Here is a 20834-nt window from a genome sequence, read left to right as displayed (position 1 = left end):
GGAAGGCAACGAGACGTTTGGAATGTTATTGGGGTGTGGTTAGTTACAGCACGCACAGGGGACACAGGGAATTTACCTTCAAAACGATCTCAACAGTAAAGATAGCCGTGAAAGCATAGTCAAAGTAACCAAGTATCTGCAAGAAGCAACGTAGATGTTTAACAAAGACAGTTCATTGTGCAGCGTCATACATTACATGTTAACAAGATGAAAGGGAAAAAAATGAAAGCATTTTCTGGAAAGGATTTGTTAGACTGAAGAACTCACAGCAAAGTTACTTACTGACCTTACAGCTGTTTTTGCCTGTTTTAGCTCATAAAATATGAGTCTGCACCTTGAAGCAGACAAGGAGCTTCAATCTGCTTTTAAATGGAAGTGCAAATCGAGGAACAGAAACCAGGAACTAGTCTGATGGACTACTGTGTTTCTTATTTTCTTGTAAAGCACATGCATGCCCAACTAATTAATCAGAAGCTCTACTAAAAGTACTGCAATCACATGCAAAACAATAAAAGACAAACAATACTATAAAAGGACAATGTGAACTTGAAGTGTCTTAGATTTAAAAGCCATTAAGGACTTGATCTCTAAATCTTGGAAAGGACCAGAAGGAACAGAGCAATCAGATGTCCGCTTTCAATATAGACACTAGATTTTCAAGTACTTATCCCAGTGTCCTGACAGGACAATTACACTGAATATATGTTTTAGAAAATAAACTGTATCTAATGCTTTCTTGTCAAGGTTAAAGAGAGAATAAGTCACATGGCTCAAGATAAAGAAATTGTGAAGTGCAGAAATAACAGACATGAATTTAATACATACCATTTTCACTGCAGTAAAAAGAGTATTGAATGTCATCCTATTACTGATTACTATGGAAAATAAGTGATTTATATTAAAAGTAAAATGCATCCTTTGTTTTGTTACTTTTTTATGTTTTTACAAAAGTGTATAAACTCATGTAGAGTATGCTTTGCAAAATCATCCATATAAAGTACAAAGATCAGCTATAGCAGGGATGTCAAACATAAGGCTCGGGTGACAAAGACTCCAATCCAGCTCACTGGGGGACACAGATTTCGAATTTCTAACTGTATTTTCAAAGGTTTTACAGCTTTTTCTACTGATAAAAAGCTCGCCTACCGCCATTCATACTGCACTTAAGTCAAGTAAGTAATAGATAAACAGAAAAATTCTTGTTTTTCACCATCTACTATAGAATTGTGCATTTTTTATAGTGGGTCCACAGTCTTAACAAATTGGAAAAAATTACATTTTCTGGGAATAACCAAAAACGTTTTTTCATGATTGCAGAACAGGCCATGAGCTCCCAGAACTTTATCTGTACATGTCAATTTTGACTAATTTAAGCCCAAAGAGTTTTGCTGACAGACTTCCTATGTGGCCCACAATGTAAAAAGAGTCTGATATCCCTGATTTAAAGGGTGTAGTAATTACAATAAATGGGCTAAAACATGCAAAACCAAGAGTACGGTCATTTATAGAAGCATCACAAATTGTTACACAAAGGCAAACATGAGAAAAGTTATTTTTAAATTATTTTACTTCATTCATGTGACTTTACTAATCTGTTCATTTGAAGTTCTGAAATTTTATGACAGGGTTTATAAACTTACAATATTGCGAGCTGAGAAGTTTCGGATTGGATCCTCAGCAGCGAGTGAGACGGAGCTGAGCATGATGAACACCAGGATGAGGTTGGTGAAAATGTGATGATTAATGAGTCTGTGGCAAAACACACGAACCCTGAAGAAAAACAACAACAAAAACACAGCAGACATCAGTGTGATATGAATACCGACCTGTTTGTGTCTGCACAAATGCAATTTCATCTTACGGGTTTGTGTTGCTGAAGATGAAGAAGGCACTTCCCTCTGGGATAGGAGTGATCTTCTCCTTCTTTACCAGGTCGGAGATGACCGGCCGAGGCCCCGATGGGACTTCAGGATCCTCCTCCTCCGCTGCAGTGTCGTCATTGTCCTCCTCCTCATCCTTAAACGAAAGCAGGAAATATGTAATGTGTAACACGCGTAACTTTTCAAACTGTAAACATGTTTTATGACTTAATAAAATTAATAAAAAGAATACCTTGTCATCTTTATCATCATCTTTTTTGTCCCTGTAATGAACACAGATATTTTTATGAATGCAGACTGGAGTTTTAGCAATTATCCAAGCAAATATTTGAAGTTATTCGTTGTCACAGAGAGACATATTGGACGGTCACCCTTTTTTGTCTCCTTCATCTGTGTTGAGAGATTCTGCATCTGCCAAGTTGTCCACAGCGATAGCCAAGAAGACATTCAAGAGGATATCTGAGTAAAGTGTTAAGTCGAGAACAACTCTCCCACTACGAATAAAATAAAATTCTAGTGACTAATCAATAACACATGTCTGCAGTGGCTACAAAGAATTATTGTTTTCTTTGTAACAGCTACACCTTTGTCAGTGTGAGTGAGGATACAGTTTCCACAGATGAATAGGATGATGAAGTAAAAGCACACAATCATTCCAGAGGAGGAAGGGCCACCATACGCCATGATCCCATCATACATTACAGCATTCCAGTCTTCTCCAGTCAGAATCTGAATAGTTCACAATATTTATTATGTGAGAAACACAACAACTGAAAAACATCAAGCATAATAAGTGCCAGCTTCTTTATACGATGCAGGGTGGCTACAATGAACATGTTAGAGCTGCAGTAAATTTGCAGTGATTGTGGGTATGATGTGGATGTTGAAACAAGTTTACTGGCATTCATATGCATTTTGACGCTGTGGTCTTATGCCAAATTGTTTTAGGAATTGACACTCACAGCCACTTTTTAGGTACACCTTGCTATTTGCCTTAGCCTTCAGAACTGCTTTAATTCTTCATGACACAGATTCAACACGGTGCCACAAATAGTCCTCAGAGATTTGGGGCCATACTGACATGACAGCATCACAGCGTTGCTGCTGATTGATCGGCTGCATGATGTAAATCTCCCATTCCACCACATCCCAGGTGTTAAACTGGATCAGATCTGCCAAATGCCAAATTCAGACCCCATCATCTGAATTTCACAGCAGAATTCAAGACTCATCAGACCAGGCAACAATATCCAGTCTTCTATTATCCAATTTTGGTGACCCAGTGTGAACTGCCTCAGTTTCCTATTCTTAGCTGCTGTAGCTCATCTGCTTCTCCTTTGACCTTTGATATCAACAAGGCATTTTTGCCAGAGAACTGCTGGTGACTGGATAACTTCTTCTGTTCAGATCACTCTCTGTAAATAATAAAGATGGTTGTGTTGTAAAATCCCAGCAGATCAGCACTTTCTGAAATACTCAGAGCATCCTATCTGGAACCAACCACTATGCCACATTCAAAGTCACTTAAATCACCTTTCTTCTCCATTCTGATGGTTCAGTTTGAGTTTCAGCAGGTCGTCTTGATCACGCCTACATGCCCTAATGTCCTGAGTTGTTGCCACATGATTACATATTTGTATTAACCAGCAGTTGAACATGTATTCCTAATAGTGGCTACCTAAAAGTAGTAATAGTAGTAATATTTCAGGCTGTGCTTTTCCTGACTAAAATCCAATCTCCAGTCCAGCCCCTCCTGCATGTATGCCCTGGTTGTACATCACCTCTCTCCAGACTTTGGCAGTTTACTAGCAGCACTTCAATTCTGTGTTTTTTGCTAACCTGTGTCTCCTCATGTGTGGTGTCTGTCTGCTCATTCATCTGTGGTACAATTCTCCCGTCTACAGTGTCTCACTTTAGTCTGCTGTGCCCAATCTGCCACAACCTTTCAGCCTGCCGCTCACAAACCATGCCATATAAAGAGATCAAAATGTTCTTTTGAAAAACTTCTCTCAACAATTCAAATATAGGGTTTTCAATAAAGCTTCTGAGTTCAGCCTTCAGCACATTTACAGTCCTTAAATGTTTAGTTGTTTTTATAAATCTGTTCTACAACTTCTTGTTACTTATGAACTGACATATACATCAAAATATCTAAAATGGGCAAATACTGACTCATTTAATGGCTTATTGACAGAATCTGTCTACTTCTGCTTTTTTTTTTCTTTTGCCTTTGACAGTCTGCCAAAAATTCTTCTACATCTGTATGAAACACACCCTTCACCAATTTTATTTACATTTTCAGCCTCTTTTACTTGCTGCGTATTTGTATTTAACAGTCAGATTTTTACTGTATGACATTATCTGAACTCTGTTAATACCTGAAACACAGTGAGGAGGGCCTGGGGAAAGTTGTCGAAGGTGCTCCTTTTTGTCTGGGTTTCATCAAAGTTGAATTTTCCACCAAACACCTGCATGCCGAGCAGGGAGAAGATGATGATGAAGAGGAAGAGCAGCAGAAGCAGGGAAGCAATGGACTTCATGGAGTTGAGCAGCGATGCCACCAGGTTACTCAGAGACTGCCAGTGTCTAAACAGAAGGTCGACCAAGAGAGAGGAGGACGGGCAGGATTTTAATCGAACTCCACAGGCACGAGACTGTAAACACACGAGCACGAACGCACAGCATGTTGACAGTCTTACCGTGTGACCTTGAAAATCCTCAGCAGGCGCACGCAGCGGAACACAGAGATACCGAGCGGAGACATGATTTCCAGCTCCACCAGAATGGTTTCAGTGATTCCTCCGCACACAACAAAGCAGTCAAAGCGGTTGAAGAGTGACACAAAATAAGCCTGCAGCCCAAGACTGTACATCTTTACCAACATTTCACATGTGAACAGGGCCAGCAGCACCTTGTTGGCCACATCTGAAAAGCAGAGGAAAAGATATTAAATCAGATGATTAAATAGTGAAAAAGAGTGATGCATTATGTTTATATTACACCTTCTTGCAGCTTCTTGTAGCTTTTTCTTTGTGTACACTTCATTTAATTATTACTCTTCTTTACTTCAACGTCATTTCTATTTTCTATTTCTATTTCTTTCTTTTTTATCACAGTTGGACAAAATCTTGCTATCAATCTACACAATTCCCATTAATTAAACACATTATTTGCATAAAAATCATGACATTTAAAACAATTTAGCCTTAGTCATCCACAAAATACACAGAGTAATAGAGAAGATGGGAAAAAAATCAAATTAGTAAAAATATTCTGGTATTTCAAGAGAACATCATGACAACATGTTACATTAAGTAATCCTTTAAAAAACACTAATTAATAGAAGATAACCCATTTAAACAAATTCATTCATTTTATTTCAAAATAAGACGTTTGTAATTCATACCTTGCACCTGTGTCAGCCACAAAGGCTGGTTGTAATGTTCTGATGATATGGTCAGGGTGTTGAGGAACACAAGGATGATGACCAGCCAATAGAAAGGCACTGACTTGACAGCCAAACGGCACTTCCTGCGGCAGAATCTGTTCCATCGGCGCCAGCGCCGACTGCAATGGCAAAGGACACTTTCAGCACAAAGAGGCTGTGTGGCTCAGTTTGCACATAAAGAACACAAGACGCAGTCACACAGATTATGAAGTCAAAACAATGGAACAAACTCATCACTGCAGTGTTTTTAAGAAAATCTCGAAAGTGTGTGCCTCTAAAGTGTGTGTAATAAGAAGAACGCAATGAAGTATGGGCGAATGCCCACAGGGGACTGCATCAATGCGTTTCTGCAAGTCATACAGTACAGTAAATGAGCTGAAAAGTACTGTGTAAGCCTATTCTCTAAAAATACCTTATAGCACATGCTGACTATATAAAAGTTGTTGATTTATCATTCCCTGTAACATCTCATTAAAAATACAGTAAAATAGAAGCCAAGCAAAAGAAAAATCAGTGTAACTGAATGCAGGCAAAAACCATATATTAACAGCTACATGCACTATGTAGACATGCCTACCTACAAATATACTGACCTGAACTTTGACTTTGAAATCTTTTGACTGAAAAGAAGAACAAGTGAAAGTTAATGAATGCATCTTGTAACAGAAATGAGTTGTTAGCATGTAGTTAACTGACATCAACCCCAAAAAAGTGCAGCTGCAATGTTTGCAGCATGAAGTTTACCAGTTTTTTTAAACACATATGACAAGATAAAGCAGGCACTCACACGGCAAAATAGCTGTGCCGACTGAAAATAGTGACACCGAAAGAAATCCTGTGTACAGGTTCATAGTGCAAAGTTCTCACCACAGAGGTCCGCAGCATGGCGTCTTTTCATCCTCCCCGTTCTGATTCTCGGTGTTCACAGACTCTGTTTCACTGGCTGGAACGCTTGCTGTGGCATCAAATAAAGCAGCATATTTAAAAATATATATATAAACAAAATCTATGCACTTTGCTATGGTAGAAGATTCTTCAGAAAGGCACAACACATGCTTCCCATCAGGAGCAAGTGTAAAAAATGTTCCCATTGTATCAACAAGAACGCAGATGCATAAGAAACATATAAACAAAGAGAATTCAGAAACTCTTTTCAGGTGAACGAGAACTGTATGACAGTGATTTTAATCTCCAAAGCCACAGTGCAATCACAAAGCTACCTCAATGAAAGGAACGTGCTAAGTTCCACAGCTCTGCATCACTGTCATCATCAGTATCATTTACCAAGTGCTGAGAGTGAGCTGACGTGGGTCAGGCGAGTGGACAGCTGCTACGTGAGAGCTGACTGATGCAGACAACGAGGAGCAGAGAGAAGACGGGAGCCGAGAGAGGAAGACAGAGCTCTTTAAACTGTCTCTGAAATGCTACACTCAAACTACTGCCAGCACTTTGGAAAGACTGTGTGTGCAGACTGATGATGATTAACTGTGTGAAATGTCTCAGTGCTTTAACTCATGTGAGCGAGCGTGGTGTGCTCTCCTGCTTAGCTTACGCAGACGCGCCGGCTTTGATTCCTAAGTGGTCGGACAGCTCTCAGCTCTGAAAATAGTGCTGACTGCTGGAGTAGTCATCTGGGTTTAACCCTGTTTCCTACATTCATACTGAGCTCCTGCATTTGAAGTGGAACATGGGAGGGAAACAGGGTGTGGTTGCTATCAAGCACAGCTGTACAGCTCTTCCATATCGGACTAGTTTAATAGGTAAGAGACAAGGGGGTTTATTCAGGACGAAGACATAAGGAGAAACTTAAGAAAGCTGTGATGTTTGGACACAACAGGTAAAAAACAATTGTAAAGCACAGTGTGATGGTATATTTTGTCAGGTTTCACACACACACACCCACAAAGCAACAGACTCATTAATCTATCCTGGTCAGTAATATGACACTGACTTATAATATTGACAATAATGACAATGTACATTTCAGTCTAGTCTTAATAGTTTGAGAAAATTTTCTGTATCAAATCAGTTTGAGCTTAAAACACTAACACACATACAAACACACACACATAAAAGCTAAAGAACACTGGAGGGAAACCACAGGATTTACCATGAGTGTCGGACGACTGGCTGAACCACCCAAACCTTCCTTTCTTCTTCTCAGTAAGGTCAGCCAGAGTCACCCCTTCATGTGTAATGCATGCAAGCCAATGCATTCAGACACAACGGCACAGCAGAGGGACATGGAGGGGAGGGGGGCGAGAATGGGCTGCTATCAAAATGGGTCAGAGCAGACAAGCACCACAGGACAACAACAGTTTTCAAAATATCAATATTCAACCACGACAAGAGCAGCAGGAGCCACACCGCAGACACTGAGGAGGGCAGAAGAACGACACAGAGAGCTGTTAGTCAAAGGAAGCGTCTGGAGGTGGCGGCGCCCTGTACTAACATGTGACCATGCAAATTAAAGCATTTACCTTTGAACATGTTAGTAGGGGTTCATGTTTCGTGGACAGACACTATAAAGCCAGCATGGATGTTATAGAAAAGCAGTATGGACCTCCTTCTAACACGGCACAATTAACGGCGATTTTCTTGCTTTCTGGTAAATTTACAAAGCACCGCTGTTCTGAAAAATTGGAGCAATAGACTGGTGGAAGAGGCAGGAATATACACAAGGAGTACATAACAGACGTGGGGAAATCATAATGAGTTGACAAAAGGCAAAAAATAGAAAACCCAAGCTCAAACTCTAGGATGAAGCAGTTGCAGGTTTTCTTTTCTGTATCATGTGTGCCGCTTATATAAAGAGGATTTGGATTACTTTTTTTCTACTGCTTGAGTAATATGTTTCTTTTTTTTCCCTTTCCTTTCCTTCCTTTCCTTCCTTCCACTGGTGCTTACAGAGTGCTCCACTTCCATCACCGACATACATGGAGGCTGGAGACAAAACTAGTCTGATCATTTAGTTTCAAACACCTTCCACATATCCACATATGGATGTCAATACCGGCCTCTGTATCGATATTTGTACATCTACGCATTTGTCAGTATGTGTACTCTGCTTCTCTATAACCAGACTATTCAGAAGCACAGGCATTACTGTGGGTCATCACTAAATCCCAGGAGTCCTTCTGAAATCACTGTAGTCCTGTTTTTTTTTTTCTTTAACTGTGGTGATCAGCTGGCACAATTGATCAACTTGCCTTGTCTAGCTCCATTATAGCGTCCATTTTTGCAAATTTGCATGAGAAAACTGAGTATTTCAGGGCTCAATCAGACCTAATTAAGATTTCCATGATGCTGGTTTCAAATCTCTGGTGGCTTTCTTCCTGCTTGATTCAAGCAGAATCATTGGGCTAAAAGCAGAGAGGACTTAAATGATGTGTTAGATTATTAAGATTTTTTTCTAATTAATACCCCCTCTATCTGTTCTCAATATGTCTCAGCGTAATTGACCAGTTATCTGGGGCAATATGAAAAATAGAGCACTTTAGACCCAATAAGTCAGGACACAGCACCAATTCTGATTTTAGCAATGTCACGTTCTTTCTCCAGAGTGATTTTTGGTTTGAAGATACTGCTTTTAACCAAGAAAAAAGAAACTCTCTCAAACCAGTAATGATGTACACTACTTGATATTTATCCTTGACATGGCAAGAGTAGCTTCAATCAGTTATTTGCACTGAAGCGCTCTTGTGATGGCAGCGTAGCGTTAACGGCCGGAAAAAGGAAGCGGGTCAGACGGCGCTTACGGTTACGCTTGCTCTCCTCATCTGCCTCGTCCTCATTGTCAGGGTCAATGTCTTCAGCCTGAGTGATCCAGTCCAGGTAACCCTTCAGATCCTCCTCCAGCTGTTGCTTTTCACGCAGCTTCTGGAAGTCTCCGCGAGCTTTGGCCTTTTCCCTCTCCTTGGAGAACTCTCTGTGTTTGGAGAAAAAACCCCCAAAACAAAACAAAACAAACAAACAAAAAAAAAAAACAGAAACACCAACAAATACACAGTAATGCACGAATTAAACACAAACATGGGACGTTTCACAGCAAACAAGAAACAAATTGTTTCACACAAAATGGAAAGCAACAAACATGTTGTTGTGTTCTAGATCATTTTTCCCCAACAGAATAAAGACATTCTGTGTATGATTTTCTGTATATCCTCTTTCTGTTTATTCTGTTTTCTACATTCTTTAAATCACAGCCTTTTAATTTCTTGTGTGTTTTTCAGAAATGTAGCCACTGGAGGGAGATGTACGCCTTTAAGAGACGACACAGAGCTATATTTAGAGCCCGGCAGTACAGTAGTGTATCCGTCAGGCGGGCATCTTAATCTTACAGAAAAGGCAATTCAGGTAGACAGATGGTTTCAAGAGAACTGCAGCATTTGCACAGTATCCAAACTTATAGTTTATATAAGACAATGAACTTGAAAACAACGAGATTCGACTGTATCTACCCACAGTGCATTGTGAGATAGTCTTATTAGAATAACCTGTATTTAAGCTGCTATACTAAAATATTAAGATGAATGAAAAAGTCACATGTGTGACAAAAAAGTGAAGACATCCAATGTCAAGAAGCCAGCAATGTAGCACAGGTAAAGCTGTGTCAAGGTAATTGATGCTGACAGGTCATGCCAGTCTAAAGACGCCAACATGCACTGTAGGAATGCTTGACTCGATTGTCATGTTAATCTTGTTTTCTTTAAAAAAAACACAGGTTTTCTTCGCTGGTCAACCATCTAGGAGTTAGTTGTACTGTAATACCCCACCCCCCACTCCACAGAGCAGGGAACGCAAACTGGGGTTTGAGAGAGCTTAGGCGTGCAGAGGGAGTGAAGGGCGAGGAATAAGATTAATTTCTTTCACAGGAGGTTGGGTGGGCTGTCGAGGGGGTGGGGGAAGAAACGCTCACTTTGCAGTTGCCGTGGAAAGGATGTTATAGTTTGACATCAACAGAGGTCAGAGAAGAGCGCTTAAGAAACAAAATAGACTCTAATGTAGACTGGCCACTTACTGCTTTATTACTTGTAATGATTTATGCATTTCTGGTGCACAATTTCCCAAACACACATACTAATTCAATTTCAAGTCAACTCTATTTTATTTATGTAGCGCCAAATCACAGCACCAGTTGCCTCAAGGTGCCTTATATGTTTATAGGTAAAGAGTAATACAGTGAAAACCCCAATAATCAACGGCCCTCTTTGAGCAAGCACTAGGTGACAGTGGGAAAGAAAAACTTCCACTTAACAGGAAGAAACCTCCAGGCTTAGGGAGGAGCAGCCATCTGCTGCATCACCTGGGGATGATGTTGTGAGTGTCAAGGAGCACAGCAAACCCAAAGTGCATGCACTTTGCACACTACAGACCAAACCCACCGCAAAAGTTGCCTCTTACCCACTTAGCACACCTAATACAAGGTTTAACACGAAAAAGGATCCCAGTATAATCAGACTGACAAAATAAATCCACGGTGTTTCCCATCCAATGGCGTCATTGACCTAAAGAAGCCAAAAGTAGCCCGTCAACAAACATGGACACATACAAAGACAGAAACCTTCTGCCTCAAAGAAGCAGAAAGTCTCTGTTTTGAAAGAGAAGATGGTGCTTACCCGCTCAACACACCCAAAACCAAGTTAAGAACGAAAAAGGAGCCGAAGATCACAAGACTGACAAAGTACACCCATGGAAGTTCAAAGCCCATGGCATCGTTCATCTGCAGGAGTGGATCAGTCACCGCAGAGAAAGGAGAGCAGGGGGAAAAGGAAGGAAGGATGCACAGACAGAAAAAGGGTGAGATAAGTTGTTAAACTGTTAGAAAGGAGGAAGATAGAACAAGTCTTAGGAGTGCTGATGACTGTCAGGACAGTATCATTTTATTTGATGAGTTGTTGATTGAATTCAATCATTTAGCCAATCAATCATATCAGAGTGGTAAGAGCCGCCCCAGGAAATTATCAGCAGCTTCATCATCAGACTGTCAGTCGCATTGGTGTTGTGTGTTTGATTTGAGTAGACATTAAAGCTGAAAGAATGTGACAGTCACAGGTTATTGAACTGGGTGCACAGAGCGAGAGACTCACCCAGTACAGCACGTCAGTCCAGCCCTCCATGGTGATACACTGAAACACCGTCAGCATGGCAAACAGAAAGTTGTCAAAGTTGGTGATGCCACCGTTGGGACCTTGCCAGCCTTCCCTGCACTCTGTGCCGTTGATGGGGCACTGGCGCCCATGCCCTGAGATCGCACATGGAGCTGGCTCCTCTTCTGCTATCATATCTACAGAAAGAGAGTTTTAAATAATCTGACACTTAACATAAGTGCTGCAAATAAAGTTGCTTTTTAGATTGCCTAGTCTTAACTGTAGGATTTCCTACTATAAACACTGTAAATGTTATGACTAAGAGCACTCTGATTCACTGCATCTTATACCAAATACCATCTCTTTAGTAGCTATCTTATTCTTCTCATTTACAGTTGTTCAGCAGTAAAAAAGTCTACTTTAGACTTTTAAATAACTTTGACAATAACATGTAACAATTGCTCAAATACATACAGTATGTGTATACCTTAGAGACGAACCACTTTTCAATTTACAGTTTCACAATATAAAAACATATTATACAAAACATTATTGTAACGATTAACTAACATTTGTGGTTAGGTTTTATGTTTCAGTGAGTTCCACCAAAGGGGTATTTCCATCTCTGAAGATTTAGTTCACAAACTATTAAAATGGAGCAATATTTCACAGAAATATAATCATCTCACAACCCCTCACATGAACTTGTTCCCCTTTGGAAATTCCTGACGTCTATGTTTGAAGTAAACTACTTAGAGAATAACTTCTGTCACGTAATCCATTATATCAGTCATGCAGTACATACTTTTATGTTTTTGTCTAAGTTATGAGTTATATTTCAGCTTAAGGAGAAAAAAAGCCAGTCGAGACTGAGTTTGGCATGCCTGATTTGATTTGCCACATTAATTTGTGAAAATTCATCATCCCTCTCAGAGCTAACTGTGTCAGTGTTCATAGAGCACTACATATTGTTTTGTTTGCCATTAGAGGTTATATGAAATAAATAATATAATTTGAGTTCTAACTGGAAAAAGCTTGTCTGGGACTCATCTTTGTCTGCTTCATTTTGTCAAATATGAGGCATAATCATAAACGTCTCTAACTATACCCATAAAAACAATGAACTAGCTTACTATATCACCTTTAATCTTGGCCAGTCTTCCCTGACCAGCACAGGAACTGTTTGAGGAATGCTTCTATAGGTCGATCGCTACCTAAGATCCATTATAACTACTTGTACTTTGTGTCTGCAATGAATGCTGAATTTTCTCCAGTGTGTCAAAATCCTGAACTTTAAACTCGAACAGTATGAAGCAGCGCTGAGCTAAATGTGGAAAGCACAGTCGCTGATTTTGTTGAAGTGACTAAAAAAGTCTTTTAACAAGCTGTGTACTGGCACACAATGACGTGCACCACAGTTCAGGTCGTTTCGGCTGCCTCTCTCTGAGACACCTCAGGATGCTACAGTAGAACTCTGGGTTGGCAGTCTGGCCCAGGGGGGACAAATTGACAGTGCACAACCCCGTGAATGACGAAAAAATGGCGCACACGTTCCTGACCAATGTGCCGCCTTGAGGCTTGGACACTGTAGACTGTTTTACTGAAAACTGCTGCGTGATGTCTGCATCATAGCAACAGACCCTGCTCTCTTCAGCATGAAAGTTGTGTCAGTTTGACACAGAGCAAGAAGGGAGGTCAGGTATGGTTTTTGATAGTTACTGACAGAAGCAAAGACGTTTATGACCACACCCAATAAGTAATTAAAGCACAGAAGCTATTACTGTATATGATAAAGCTATTACCTGTCCTGATAAAAATCCCTTGTACTCATTTGTCTGGATAAGCAAATTACTTAGCTTACCTTTAAGCATTATCCTGATTATACCTTTAATCTGTTGTTGTTAATGGAAAATCACAGCTGACATACAATAACTTCAACTCCTTGTTACTTTATTTTAAAAAAACAATTTGATTTTATATGTAAAAGTCAAAGTGCTCACCTGTACTGGGGAAATAGCAGGTTGCATGCATTTTACCAATGAACAGCTCCAGGCCAATAATAGCATAGATGATAATGACAAACAAGACCAGGAGGGCAATGTGCAGGAGAGGGACCATGGCTTTAATGATGGAGTTCAACACCACCTGTAAACCTAAGCAAAGAAAAACAAACACTTTACACAAAGCCTGGCCGTACTTTGTAGTACCAAATGGAAAACACAAACTACAAATTCTACCAGTCTTTGTACCTGTTCTTAACACAAAAATTAGATTCCTAGTTCCAGATGGTGAAGTGGCTAATTCTGTTTGCTCTTGATCTTACTTAGCTTACCTTTAAATTGCATAAATACATAAAACTTAATCACAACCATATAATCATTTCACAGACTGCTAACATAAACAAACGGAAGTAATTATGGTTTTCAAGTATATGAATATAAATAACAATGTAGAAAGAATGTAGATACTGGTTTCAGTATATATTTCAGAACATCTTTGCCTCATATATTTCATAAGCATGTCGTGTTTTTTTCTGTAAGTTTGTTTATTATTATGGAACAGAGCACATGGCCCTTGGTTGCTGATGTAGATGCTTAAAGAAAATAGTCCTCAGGGACTGCACATGGACCATCTGGACTTGCCGTGTTTAACCCTTAGCCCTGCATTTTTCTATAAAAAAAGGACTAATTTTATTGTACGACAGATGCAAAAATTATGTACATTTAATTAATATGGGTTGCCTACGTGTGGAGCTTAAAAGTTCTCTTACTGGGTACTCCTGAGACCAGCCGCAGGGGGCGCAGCACACGGAAGGCTCGAAGGGCTTTAACATCAAATCCACCTGGCTTACCCCCGTGCCCATGCATTGATGCATGGTTATCTCCTTCAACTTCTCCCTTTTCTTCTTTGGTCAAAAGCTCCAATGCAACACTGAAGAGTCTGTTGGAAAACAAAGAAAAAACCTTACATTAGTCACCTCTGCATCTGAGGTACATAATGAACAGTGCTGACAATCTTTAACAAATAGTAGATAAAGATTAAAGATCATTTTCGAGAAGAAGCATGGCAAACCTTTGACAGTTCAATAATTAATGTAGGAAATAAAGAACAGATTAAGCAGCATTAGATGTACTGATTCTTATACAGCATTTTTCTACTTGAGCACAGAGTAGCTAGTTTTCATTCAATTCTACTATTTTCACTCGTCAATAATTTATTGTAATTAAGAAACAAACCTTCACGAGAATGAGTAAAACGAAGATGTAACAAGTATGTTGTTGAATCTACAAGGCGCTAAAATGGGGTTAATAAACCTTCAGATTCTGACAAAATGTGAGAATATATTAAAAGTCTTACTTTCTCATAGTTCATAAGCTCCTATTCACATCAGTAATGTCACTAAGTCGATTTAAGGTCTCCAACAAACACTTCTGACATTAAAAATTTTGCCTGGCTAAAAGCTTTTCACTTTGCCGTTATTCCCTCAAAGTATCATTTAGCTGTGAAACTATTATGTAGTGGCATCAGTTTACTTTACAGCCACCCACAAGCCATACTGAAATCTCCAGGATACAATTTGATAAAAAGCAGTCTGAAACCTTTATTAACCGCAATCCGCTGTAAATATCATTTTAGACTGCATCAAAATGGTTAGTAAACACTGTACTGATAATGATCCAATCAAAAAAAAATTTAAGACTAGAAAAAATCCCAGATATTTCTTGCCCTACATGCAGCGCTTCAAAAAAAAAAAAAAAAAAAAAAAAAGAAAAAGCCAGTGGATATGTTGAAAGCAGGATAATATGACAGCATTGTAACCCGTCTGGGTCAGTGCCCAGTTTGAGTGTACCAACAAAACCTACCCACCCAGCAAAAATTTGGTGAAAAGACGACTTTGTCATACTAATTTGGATTTTGTTAAAAAGTGAAAGTCGTCTATTTACATATGTTCCCAGCACGTGTCATAGTCAAGGTCCATGGAACAAATGTGGATCTCCACAAAGTTTACATCTTAAGGTTGTCAAAAGATTTGGCCCCTCCTTACTGTATGTGTGGTCTGGGCAGAAATGCTCGCACCTTGCAAACAGCAAACATTACACAAGCACATATCCACAACGCCTGCAAGCTAAAGAGCCAGCATACAAAAAAATATATTTAACGTATTATTTTTTAATCTACCCACCACCAAAGATCAAATTACAGATTTTCAGAGAAACAAAAGTTTCTGTCTTTGTTGTGCAACAGAACCAAATAAATACATGAACAAAGTTCTTTAACTTTCACAAATACTAAGACTTATAGAAAAATGTGCAATATTACTTACATGCAGAGGTATTTTGTTTTACTAAATAGATCAGATATCACTAGATAGAAAGATGGATATTTATATTGTGAAAATACACTTTATGTACTGGGCCATCTGTATATGACACTTATAAAAGTTCCTGGGACATCAAAACCCATGGCATGAAGATCCCAGTACACAGTTTTTGTGCTGATGTTAATGCCAGAGGAGGTTTGGAGCTCTGCAGTTCCTGAGTCAGCAGATCATTGGTGACCTTTACACATATGCCTTCACATGCTCTCTACCACGCTTTATGTGGTCTCACACCTTGTGGCTAAGTTGCTGTGGTCCCTACTCCATTTCACAATCACATATTAATGTCTGAACTTTCACTTTTCCCAAATTTAGGCATAAAGGGACATTTTTTTAAAGGTCATGTCTGGCCAACCAGATTAAGCCCAGAATATAACATCCACTGACATCTGGTGCACGGTGGGTCTGTATACAAGAGATAACTGTACAACAGGAAGTGCCTCCTTCCGTGGTCGTAAAGTAAAATCAGCAGTGAACAAATCCCTCCCCAAGAAAGAGGACCCTTCATTACACTCAGATAGACATTCCTCACCTAGCCAAGAGGGGAAATCATCTCAACACATTACATCAAAGCTGCGGACTAAAAGCAGGGAATAGAGCTGCCGATAGGCGCTGGAAGGAGTTCTGATGGCCTTTAAGCACAGTCTGCTCCGGCTTATGTTATACTGAGTCACAGCTGTAAGACTGACCGCCTGCCACTGGGGGTTTTATTAGTAATCCAGTCATGCTTAAAAGAAAACCCTCCTTCACATATTGACACCTTTTTGCTAAACATATTTCATAAAGTAAATCAGAAGGATTTTGAACATCAGATTATTTGAAGCAGGTGTTTTCCCAGTGTCTCCAGTCATTATTCAAAGGGTCACTACAATAGGTTTACAGGTTTAAGCCTATTTGCAACAAATCACAGTTTAACTCTTCCTCCTAGAAACGTGTTCCTGTGCAAAATAGTTTTCCAGTTATGTTTAAGTCCAGCACAATCACTGGCTAGATTATAAAAATGTTTTTAACAAATTCACTGAAACATTTATGAACTCGGTCAGAGTTGGCTCAAAGCTTCAGGCACGGTGGACCTTTTAATAAACCAGACCACAATCTTTTCAAAACCTTATCCAAGTACAGCCAGTAAAGAGAAATATCTATAAAAATGTTTAATAATGCACATCCCAACATTGCAGTAGATATTTTACAACAAGAATATCAGTGTAGTATATTAAATATGTTGCCAAAATGTGTCCACTCTTTGCAACATAGTAAAAACTTTGCTTTAATGCATAATAAATTACAAGGACTTCTGTAGCTTATGCAACTTTCTGAGTTTTCTCTTTGGCTTTTAAACTGCACAAAAATGTATTTATATTAATGTATTATTTAAGATGAACTGCATGAAGTGTAAGAAATATTTGCCTTATCTGAGCCAGTATGTTCCATACATAAGACAAACCTTGGTTTAGTATGTATAAAAAAAAAAAGCTGTGGTACATGAAACCAAAATGGAAAAGTAAAAGAAAGACATTCGTTAGCGATTAAAAACTGTCATGTGATCATTTTCTACAGCTTAGTTACCATTAATGATTCCTTCCCATCCAAGACTTTATCCAATGTAATATAAAATTCTGATCAGTGCATCTTTAGAAATCCATTTTGTAGATTTCAAGGCAGTACAATGGCTCAGTGGTTTGCACTGTTCCCTCATAGCAAGCAAGTCCTGGGTTCAAGCTTGTGTACCATAGTACTCTTGCAAAAAAGTCTGACTTCCTGGTAAAATAAATGTTAAAATGTAGGTTTAAACCCAACAATATAGTTCTTCAAGTTAAAACAAAACACTATTTTTGGATTATTTTTTTTCTCTATGGGGAGTGTGTTTGCCTTTCATGAAGTCCCTACACACTACTATAGAATAAATAGTGGACACACAAACATCCTGATGACTGAACTGTGACGATTTTCATAAGATCCTCGCAAAATTATTTCAAATGTGTCATTTCAAATTTTAGAAGCTGCAGTCACATTTAATAGTTGGGACAGCCGTCTTTGCATTTGAGTGGATGGCAGATCAACCCTGCATGCAGCATACAGACAGCGATCTGACCCAGCTACCCACTGGACTGTGTGTATTAGAGGAGAGAAAGAGGGAGGAGAGAGAGGAGGGAACATAGAGGAGAAAAAAAGAGATAAGGCTGAGATAAGGATGAAGATAACACGGGGAGAGTGTGCAAGAGATAGGAATGAGGGCAGAGAGAGGTGGGGAGGTGTAAAGCATGAACCATTTGAGATATGAAAATGGAAGGGGGCAGTAATAAGAACAAGCTGCAGAGACAAAGGAGAGCAGCGTGAGAGAAAGACAGTCAGTGAGAGGAGAGGGAAAGATGGGAGGGAGTGTTGGAGAAGAGATGAAGTATGGAGAGATGGTGACTCACTCCAGTGGTGGTAAAGCTCTGATTTATTCTCTCTGTCTTTTCTGGGTCATATACTGTGGGTGTATGAGGGTCTCTGTTAGCAGTTGGCCACTTGGAGCAGAGGCTTAAGCAACTTTAGCTTTAATACTGACTTCTCCTCTTACAAACACTGTAAACTGCAAATGTCACAAGTCAAAAAAAATCTTAAAAGGAGACTAAAAATAGCTAAACCTTGTGACCTGGCCTGCAAACCAGCACACAGAACGAGCAAATATAATACATAAATATTAACAAATTTAACAATCACAACTAGTTGTGTCAATAAATGAAATAACAAAAAAAAACTGAACCTAAGATTTTAGATTTCAAATCCCACCATCTGGCCAAAGTTCAGGTAGTGGGTTGTAAAATAATAATTACAGTAGCCTAGAACTAACATAAATAATAGTTTTGGTATGTGGTTAACAAAAACTAAGTAGTAACATTTCTGTTAACTGAACCAAAACCTAAGGAACTAGACTTAATGTTTTCTTTAAACTAGAATTAAATAGAATTAAAATGAATTAAAACTAACTGAAAAGAATATTGCATATTTCTAAAGCTAAATAAAAGAAATTAAAATCATACAGGAAAATGTTTTTTGTAGTTTAGGTTTTGTCAGTTTGGCCACTAAGTGTTTTTCGGTAACACCTTTTCTGAACCCAGCTTTACAACAGCAACACTGATGCTAACAAAAACCAAACTGAAACAGTTTCAAGAAATAAAAACTGAGCTTAAGTGAACAAACTCAAACTGAAATGAACAGAAAAAATCAAAAACTGTCAGCCAACCAATTCTCCTGGTGTGAATTCTGATTATGATCATGTCCCTTTCAATCAATGGCTTACAAACTGAAATATTTCCATAACAACCAATAGTCATACCAAACGTGAAATAGACACACATGTAGAAGCTGCATTACTGCATGCAGAAATTGCAGTACCAGCACGGGCAGATAATATATTTAAAGTTAAGAAGTCGGTAGTGAGCAAAAAACATATAAAGTATATTCCAGGGTTTTTAATTTCCGGAACTGATTAAGCTAGCTGGCTCCCAGTCCACCCATGGACACGGTGGACCAGCATGCCTATTACACGCTTTGCCGTGATATCCTGATGGACTGCATCAACTACATCGCTTGCAGAGGATCTCATTATGGTAGTGCCAGCATTCTGTCAAGGTTTAGCAAAGAATCCACCATTGTCCTTTTACCATTTACATACAGAGCATTTATCATTTAACTTGAAAACTTACCCAATCACCACAATGACGAAATCCAGCATGTTCCAACCGTTTCTCACATACGCATTCTGGTGCATCACCAAGCCATAAGCGATAATCTTCAGAAAGGTCTCAATTGTGAAAATGATGAGGAAGGCATACTCAACTGTTTCCTGCAGATACACAAAAAGGCAAAAAAAAAAAAAAAAAAAAACATGAGCAAGGTATTAATACAGGACAGTGTTTTGGATATTCAACACACACAGGTACAGGAATAGGTGCAAAAGACACAGTGCCTATCAAAGGATAAATTAAGCTCTATTTTACTGGTGAGGAACAAGGAAATTGACTTTTTGTCGAAGCAAAAATATTTATAAATATTTTAAAATAAAATGTAAAAAAATAAGTTGTTTTAACTGCTTAAAAATACAGTAAATCTATAATTTACAAGAACAATATTCCTCCAAAGCAATATTCTCGTCAACTTTTGCCTTGTACTTCCACACATTAATCAGTAGGCACTGAACTGATACATCAGGACACAAAAATAACCCAGGTTTGCAGAAAATTACACTACACAATACAGTCACACTATAGGAAACAATATACAAACAGACCAGATTACTGTGCAGTTTGTCACCACCCCATATTGATTTTACTGACATTTAAAAAACAAAAGGCCAAAAAAGGTAAACACTCATTCATAGAGTACTTCCAAAGCACTGAACAATGATGTTCCACCTTAAGATCAGAAATACTGACACAGTGCACAAGAATAGACAGAAAAAAAAGATAAGGACATCAATGTTAGTGTAAATTATTTACTTCTTTTTTTTTTTTAGATGTATCTTCTAAATTTTGATTACTGGTTTGCAAATATTTCAACGCTCAATGACAGAGTGTGTCATTGCCTGCAGGACAACCTTCCTCAACACTGCCTGAATGTCTTTGATGGACTTCCTATTAAAGGGAACTTTGTGTACAACAACAACTATTAGAAAAATATCAGAGAGAGAAGAGTCAGAAAGCCAAGAAAAAGTGACCTCCAAAGGGAAACTGAAACTCCTGATTTGCCTGCAACATAGATATGCAGACATCAAGTTTCACAGCTTCTAAGTGTTGCTTATTAAAAAAAGAAAAAAAAGGCTCTGTTAATACTAGTCAGTGTATGAAGTGGACATTGTGTGGCTGCCTGTTCACAGCCATTCAGTGACCAAACACAGTGATCAACTTTTCTTGTAACAACTTGGACAACTTTTGTATGTGGAATCAACATAAATCCCATGGAAATGGCATCTCCTGTGTAAGCTTCACCTATAATCCTGAAAACATTTCAGTGCCTGGAATGTATTTTTGAATATGCAAAATTAAAATAAAATT

At 38.8% G+C, this 20834-nt stretch overlaps 1 protein-coding gene across 10 annotated transcripts in view; it reads right to left on the bottom strand.

Annotated features, from left to right (window-relative positions):
• cacna1da (calcium channel, voltage-dependent, L type, alpha 1D subunit, a) overlaps positions 1-20834 on the bottom strand; it is a 66725-nt gene that overhangs the window by 28129 nt on the left and 17762 nt on the right. For 4 of the 10 annotated variants that reach the window (XM_063474046.1, XM_063474047.1, XM_063474048.1 and 1 more), the window contains exons 4-21: positions 19488-19627; positions 14188-14357; positions 13418-13570; positions 11418-11614; positions 10947-11050; positions 9087-9256; positions 7439-7513; positions 6196-6283; positions 5922-5948; positions 5287-5447; positions 4580-4805; positions 4259-4466; positions 2489-2609; positions 2252-2339; positions 2113-2143; positions 1862-2016; positions 1641-1770; positions 77-136 (exon numbers count right to left, since the gene is read on the bottom strand). In XM_063474046.1, coding sequence (XP_063330116.1) covers positions 77-136; positions 1641-1770; positions 1862-2016; positions 2113-2143; positions 2252-2339; positions 2489-2609; positions 4259-4466; positions 4580-4805; positions 5287-5447; positions 5922-5948; positions 6196-6283; positions 7439-7513; positions 9087-9256; positions 10947-11050; positions 11418-11614; positions 13418-13570; positions 14188-14357; positions 19488-19627 — 2304 coding nt within the window. The remainder of the gene's footprint in view (positions 1-76; positions 137-1640; positions 1771-1861; positions 2017-2112; positions 2144-2251; positions 2340-2488; positions 2610-4258; positions 4467-4579; positions 4806-5286; positions 5448-5921; positions 5949-6195; positions 6284-7438; positions 7514-9086; positions 9257-10946; positions 11051-11417; positions 11615-13417; positions 13571-14187; positions 14358-19487; positions 19628-20834) is intronic. The other 6 variants (XM_063474056.1, XM_063474053.1, XM_063474055.1 and 3 more) reach the window with 3 other exon arrangements.

This window comes from Pelmatolapia mariae, linkage group LG5 (genome assembly GCF_036321145.2).
Source record: "Pelmatolapia mariae isolate MD_Pm_ZW linkage group LG5, Pm_UMD_F_2, whole genome shotgun sequence".
NCBI lineage: Eukaryota > Metazoa > Chordata > Actinopteri > Cichliformes > Cichlidae > Pelmatolapia > Pelmatolapia mariae.
Note: the sequence above shows the minus strand (reverse complement) of the source record. Positions and strands in the feature narration are given on the sequence as shown.